The sequence below is a fragment of the Buteo buteo genome, chromosome 18 (assembly GCF_964188355.1).
Source record: "Buteo buteo chromosome 18, bButBut1.hap1.1, whole genome shotgun sequence".
Classification (NCBI taxonomy): Eukaryota; Metazoa; Chordata; class Aves; order Accipitriformes; family Accipitridae; genus Buteo; species Buteo buteo.
Window position 1 is genome coordinate 7,813,631 of NC_134188.1, and position 7,376 is coordinate 7,821,006.

General features: G+C 57.3%; 1 protein-coding gene across 1 annotated transcript in view; it reads right to left on the reverse strand.

The window, feature by feature from the left end:
- The window catches only part of FGF9 (fibroblast growth factor 9), a 29,940-nt gene extending 25,109 nt beyond the window's left edge, over nucleotides 1-4,831 (reverse strand). Inside the window, exon 1 of the mRNA XM_075050736.1 lies at nucleotides 3,667-4,831. Within this exon, the coding sequence (XP_074906837.1) occupies nucleotides 3,667-3,943 (277 nt within the window). The 5' untranslated portion in view covers nucleotides 3,944-4,831. The remainder of the gene's footprint in view (nucleotides 1-3,666) is intronic.
- Between the last annotated feature and the right edge of the window lie 2,545 nt (nucleotides 4,832-7,376).

Consider the following 7,376-nt stretch of genomic DNA (forward strand, 5'->3'; position numbering starts at 1 on the left):
GGGCCGTGCTGCTGCCGCGCCTTTCCCCAACCCACCCTTCACCCGGGCGAGGAAGGCAGAGCCCTCGGTGGCCAGCCCGGCGACCGGCCCGAGGGCAGGGGCTTCCCCGGCGTCCCCCTCCCCGGCGCCGGGGCTGCGGCGCTGGGCCGGGCAGGGCGCTCCGCCGGGCTGCGGTGCCGCCTGTCGCAGCTGTCACCGCTCCCCCCCCCGGGATGCCAATTAAGAGACGGGAGCGCAGACAGCCACAGCCCCCCCAGGAGGCAGCGGGGCCCTGCTTCGGTTTCAGGCTCTCACAGCGCACTTGCCTCTCCCCCCCGCCCCAGCCACCCCGCATCCCCTCCCCTCTGCAGTCGCGGGGGAGGCTGCGGGGGCTGCTCGCCGCCCTTGCCGCTGCCTAAAACCTGGCCCCCAATTCCCACTCCCGGGGGCCACAGCCCTCCGCATGCATCACCCCCCCCCCCCGGCCTCCCGGGTCACCCCGGAGACAGCACGGGGGGGATGGGGGGGGCAGCCCCGGCCCCCCGCATCCAGCAGCAGAAGGGGCGGGCGGCCGCAGGGACCCCCCCACACACACACACCCCCCCCCGGGCCGGAGCCGCCCCCCGCGCCCTCCCCGGCGCCGCCCCCGCCCCGGCGGCCCGGGAGCCGGAGCAGGCAGAGGGCGAGTGGGAGAGGCGGGAGGGCGGGCGGCTGCGCGGCTCCCGCAGATGATGAACGCAGCGGTTCCTTGTAGCAGCAGGTCCCGGGGAGCGGAGGTCACCTGCTGACAAGCTTTTTTTTTTTTCCTTTTCCTGCATGCTCCTATTTTTTTAATGCTGTGCATGCAGTACTTGTGCTGACGCACAGAGGCACGCCTCTCCGCTGTTACAGAGTTCCTGAATTTACAATGACTCCACTGTCTAGCAAATGCCCTAGACTAAAGGAGACTGCATCAAAAAAAAAATTTCTTTTGTGCCCCAGGAGAGATAAGGCTTTGATCACCTGAGATCGCATTACGGGGAGGGGGGACACACCGAGCCGGGCTCTCCCGGGGAGCTTTTCTTTTAGAGATGGACATCTTGCTGCAGGAATTGCGAAATGCCAGGGCTCCCAGAACCGGGCGAGTATAGACACACAATATGGCTCGGTTTATTGTATGCAATAGGCACACATCCAACATAGCATCACAAAAGAATTACTCTTATCTGATGTCTCTCCAGAGGTGTGTGCGTGTGCGTGTGTGTGTGTGTGTGCCCGGGGAGGGGGATTCCCACAGGGCAGAGCCCAGAGAGGAGTTTACGCGCAGCCCCCGGGGTTTTCTCTTTGTCCTCCTTATTCCTGGAGTAAAACTTCCTTCTGACTCGTGTCGTGTCCCCCGTATCCCGTCCCCCCCCCCCGCAGGTTTACCGCACACGCTCCGAGGAGACCAAGTTATCCCGCTCTCCCCCGGGCAGCTCCCAAGTTGGGATGCGGACCTTCCCGGGCTCATCAGAAGACTTTACAATCATCCAAACCCAAATAGCATCTGCGATTCCGTGACCTCCCGGCAAACACAACAGCGATGTCACGGCACCGATACAAAAGCCCCGAGATCCCCTCCCCGCCCCCAAATAAGCCAGGAGCCCCAACGCATCCCGTGGCTCTGGCGTGCCCGGTCCGCCCGACCCCGGACCGAGCCGGGGCATCACCGGGGCGCTCCGTGGGAGAGGAGTTATCGCAGGGGGGGGTGCGTCCTGGGGAGCAGAGGGCGATCAAACCCAGAAGGAAAAAAAAAAAAAAAAAAGAAATCTATTTAAAGCCAAGGCGCTGGAAGAGCTGCCCCTCGGAATTGTCAGCTTCCTACAACTGCGGCTGGAAAGCCATTTTTAAAAATAGACGCCGCGAATAATGTGGTCACCGCCGCCTTGCGAAGGGAACAGCTGGCGGCCCTCCTCCGGGGGCGGCGGGGCCCCGCGGGGTGCCGGCCCCCCGCAGCCCCGGCTGCCGGTGCGCGGAGCGGAGCGGCCGCCCTACACCTGCTGCCGGCCCCGCACCGCGCACCGCACCGCGCACCGCACCGCGCACCGCACCGCGCACCGCAGCGGGCAGGGGCAAACCTGCGGCTGCGGCTGCAGTTCAGCAGCTACGGCGCCTGCCTGTGTCAAGGAAAATGCCTGGATGCACAATCCCCCCCCCCCCCCGCCCCGTTCCCCGCACTGCGCGGCTGCCTAAAACACTTTCCGCACTTTTTCCTCGCCAGCAAGCGTGGATGTTGCGCTCCCGGGGGAGCCGCGACGCTAAATGCACCCCCTCCCCGCCCCGGGGACCCCGGGCGGGCGGCGTGGGAGGGAGGCAGAGCCTGGAAGCAGCGTGAGAGTGTCAGGGAGCAGGCGGGGGATGGAGGATAAACCTGCGCCCATGCGAGTCTCAGCCCTCTCCACCACCACCCCCCCTCCCGCCCCGTCCCTCCTGCGCCCTTTGGAGATCATCTCCTACAACACCGGCATTATCTAAACAGCTTCGCAAAGCAATAAAATACAGTTTAGATATCGCTCAACATCTGGCAGTAAAATACGAAGAGAGAGAGAAACAAAAAATCACCACAGGACTTTGTTTTTACGACCGAATTTAAGTGCTGTCAGGTTGGTTCACTCACAAGTTAACTCCTTCCAACAGCTGGGAGCGTGGCGAGCTAACCTGGCCTATTTTCCTCCCCCCTCCTTCAAAACCACAAAGAATCGGCTCATCCAGGCTGTTTTAGTTACTTTCCTACACGCGATCTGCCGGGCTCTGCCTTGAACAGCCTCCCTGGCAGCGGAGAAGCCCCGGGCCCACTCGACTCGCGTGTGCGTGCGTGCGTGCAGGGGCTCCGAGGGGTGGCCGAAGCCCTGAGCCCTCCAGCCCCGGCTGCTGAGTCACAAAATCGCGTCCCCTGGAAATGAAATCCAGGCGACGCTCGCCCCGACTCGCTGCCACCTGGACACGCCACACAGCCGGGGAAAGGCAGGTTTGGGGGCAGGCTTCCCGGTGGGTTACGGGGGGGGGGGGGGCGCGGAGCCCACCTGCGCTCCCTTCTCCTTCCCGGGGCGCCGGGCACCGGCAGCGCCCCGCGGCTGCGGGCTGCGGGGGCCGGGTTCGGGCGTGCGGCGAGCCCCGGCGCGGAGCGGCGGGGGCTGCCGGCGAATCCTCGCCGGGGAGAGAAAATAGGCTGGGTTTGCGATTCAGGCAGTTACTAGGGCAGGTAATCGGCAGGGAAAACGAAAGAAAAGCCCTCGTTAATTTGCGTACAGGACGACGGCCACTCCCTTCGGGAAACTCGGTGAATTTTAAATGGTGGTGGTTAATGATTAAAAACCCCTTTAAACTCGCGAAATCACATCATTCGGCAGAAACGTCCCGAGCGAAAATTCCACCACCGCCACCACCGCCTCCCGGTTAACGCGTCCGCTCCGAAGCAGAACTTGGGGCTACGCGAACGTCGCTACCGAGCGCCCGGCCACTTCGGCGAGGGCTCCTGCTCCGCTGCGGTGGTGCCGCTCGTCTCCATCTGCAGTCCCGGCCGCCTTCGTTTTCGCCCCCGGCGGCTCAGCCGTCAGCACAACCCACCCCCCCCCCCCGCCCGCCTCGCACCCCCCGCCGTCCCCCGGCCCGCGGTTCTGCCCCATTATTTCATCACATGACCACTAAAGGGTTAAGGATAATACCTACCAAATCTGCTGTGGTCTTGCCTGGTTCCCTGGATAGTACCATTGGGGAAGATTTCTAAATGAAATCCAGTCCTGCAGTATAGCTGCCTCCGCCTGAGGATCCCCTTTAAATGGTCCAAGTCCGTGACCGCAGGCCCCCTGGGTAGCCCACCTGCCTCAGACTGACCCAGGTGGTCACTTAACAAAACCGGACTATCCACCGGCAAAACGGGCACATTCCCAAAGGGTACTGCATCCTGCACACCGAAATAGTTCCCAACTTCACCTAAGGGAGCCATCAGAAGATTCTGCTTTTAGAGAATAAGAATAAACAATAATGATGGTGCCAAACCCAGGAGATATAAGATTAGGTATATTCCACTCCTCTCCCCTCCCTAGCGCAGTTACAGAGAAAATGTTCTTTCTTCAATCCATTAAATGCATAAATAAAAGTAATATTCTGTTTTGACTGGTACAGGTTCAAGGTCAAACCAGTTAGTCTACGAAACCACCACTTTATACTCACACACTGACATATTTATAAACATATAGATGTGTATATCTATATAAATGCATATATCCCCAGCTCTTAGCAAGCAATACGGTCTTCAGCCCATCCAACTGTAATAAAGAAAAAAATCCGTAGTTTCTCCATTTGGTTTAAGATAAGAATGACCATAGCAACTTAAATACCTAGGCGTTATAGGGATTTTTTTTTAAGATGCACAGGCTACGTCAGGATTTATGGATTCTGACTCCAGAAAGGCATGCGCTGTTTTTACTCTATAACAGACTGCATACATCAGCATGAATCCTGCAAAGGGGGAGGGGGGAAATCTCACGTTGTTGGCTGAGATAAATCCAAAAAAAAAAAAAAAAAAGGAAAAAAGAAAAAGGAAAAAAAAAAAACTTTTGACGTCCAAATCTATTATCCAGAATTCTCAGGAGGCTCAGCAGATGTCCACTGGTTTAGGATTATTGACGATCCACAAGCAAAGCAGCAACATACAAGTGCTTGTGCCTTTCTTGGCTGGCTCGAAACAGGTGTTGCTTCTGCAGGGCTCCCTGTGAAATGTTGTACTCCAGCACTGAGCTGCAGCTCTTGACTGTGGATCTCCATCCAGCACGCAGAGTGGCGCAGGAAGAGGCATTGGGCTGGGTTTAAGGTAGTCCTGATTGCTGCTGGAAGGATTCTCCGGGGTCCTAGCGCTCAGCCCTACCTGCTGCAATACAGAGCCGCTTCCAGCGCTTAGGCAACGGCGCGGAGCGGCTCTTACTGCTCTGCGGCAGCGCGGCGCACGCCGGCAAATAAATAAATAAATACATAAATAAGTGGGCGAAACTTTGGGGGAGGAAAAAAAAAGAAAAAAAAAAAAAAAAGCGGCGCGATGCTAAATATACCGAGCCCGCCCGCTGCGGGAAGCGGGCTCCTCGGGAGATGCCCGCAGAGCCCGAGTCCCCCTTGACATTGGCGGGGGGGGAGCAGGGCGGGCAGCGCCCGGCCAGCGGACCCCGGCCCCGGGCCCCCCCCAGCCTCAGGTAACCGGGCTGCCGCTGTCCCGAGCGGGCTTGAAACTCAGCTCCGGAAGGCAAACCGGCGGGGTCGCGGGAAGTTTGGCAGCTCCGTCTGTGTGTGTGTGTGTCTGGGTGGGGGGGGGTCCGTTATCGCCCACGCCGCATTTTATTTTTTTTTTAATTTTTTTTTTTCCCCTTCTCCACTCCGGCCCCCCGCCGCGGCGGTCCGCAGCCCTCCCGCTCTGCCCCTGCGCTGCCGGGTGCCGGAGGAGGTTGGGGGGGGGGGGGCGGGCAGTTTTGGGGATGCCGCCGCGGGAGCGGGCAGCGCCGGGACCCCCCCGCCGCCTCCGGGGGCGAACCGCGGCTCCCCGCGCCCGGGGTCGGCCCAAGTTTTTGAGAGCGCGGTGGAGGGAAGGGGGGGAGGCGGGGGTGCCGATGCTGAACGTGTTCTCTCCACCACCACCCCCCCCCAAAAAAAAAAAAAAAGTTATTTAAAACCGCCAGGAGACACCCGGCGAGAGGGGAGCGGATTTCTGCTGCTTCTTATGATGCCGAGGATTGGGGTTTTGCCGCGCTCCGATAGAGCTGCATTAATTAGCAAAGGGACAGAAGGGTCTCCTGCCTTTGCAGAAGGGCTGCTCGGGCAGAGCTCAAGGACCGGGCACGATGCAGAGGTTTGCACGGGGGAGAGGACAGCTCCGGCAGCCCCTCGAATTAAGCGCAAAACCTGAAGCCAGGCTCTTTTGGGGGTGGTGGGAAGAGAGAGAGGGGCAGGGAGAAAGGGAAAAGAAACGTAATATCTTGGGGGCTGGGGGGGAGAGATTGCATGGTGTGAATGATAATGTGCATCGCTGAGGTGGCGGCGCCCAGGAAGGTCACTGGTGGAGGCTGGAAAGGAGAATTTTGCAAGGGGGTTTATTAAAAATAATCGGCTCTCTGTGTGTCCTCCTGCTCGGTGGGCACTCGTTTGAGGGGGCAGCTCTCCTTGCCTTCCCCACCACAAAAGGCAGCAGCCCAGCTCTGACTGGCGCAGGCTTTATGCATCCCCCCACTTGCCACTGTGACTTAACACTCGAGAGGAGGGAAAGAGACTTCCAGTTTCCACATCTAGTGGGGAAACTGCAGCAGGGAAAGGCTGTGTCCTGAATCCCCAGGGACCTTTAGGGAACTGACACACTCCATGCCAGAGGCGCACGAGCCGCCTCCCTCTCATTTGACTCCATCGGTCTTTATTGCTATTTGAAGGATGGGATGCAGAAGCTTCAGAGCAGGGTCCCGTCCTGCTAGTTCTGTACAAACCCACAAAAAGAAACAGTTGCTGCACGTCAGTCCATGCATTTTGATGTGCAAGAGCAGACGAGACCCCCAACAGCAAAGCAGGAAAATCAGCACTCTCCGGTAAATAGTTCCATAGCATTTACCCTGTATATCGGGTTTAAGGACAGTGCTCACACATGCACACTGGTTATATCAGCGTGAACAACTGCAGAATGACTTGGGAAAAACTGCAGAACTCACCATGTCAAAAATCATTATTCTTTATCAACTGGATCATGGCAGTACCCAGAGGCCCCGCGCAGGGCTCACAGTCCCATTGTGTCGGATACTGTAGACACATGTAATAAGAGAGATGGTCTATGCCCAAAGAGCTTATGATCTTAACCCATGATGAAAGACAACAGGTGTATACTAAAGACCCATGGGGGAAGGATAAGGGAAAAGCAGCCTTGAGAATAAAAAGCAACAGGCCTGGCCAATGACAAGTGTTTGGTGTCAGAAGGAAGTTTTAAGGAGATTTGAAGGAGAACAATAAAGGAGCTTTATGGTTATTAATGGGAAGGTTTTTCCATGCGTAATGGCTAACTTGGAAGAGAACATAAAATGGCTTGTTAGGAAATTGGACTGCTGAAAAGTGAAGGTTTGTGCCACTGGCAAAGCAGAGGGAATACTGCTGAGTGACTGAAAGGCCCAGTATCTGGTGTGCTCTCAGTCTAGAAACAACTGGGAAAGAGGCTCCCAGCTCCTTTACGGTGCTTTAAAATTTACATTTCTAGTCCCAGGGAAGAATATTATATGGAATTTTAATTTTTTCTCTAGTCCAGGCTTCAGTATTTTCTATCTTGTACTTCACATCAGCATACCTTATGAAAAATATCTGAAGGTAAAGAAGAAAGTATTGGTATAGTTGCCTTTTTTTAAAAAGAGAACTTAAATGAA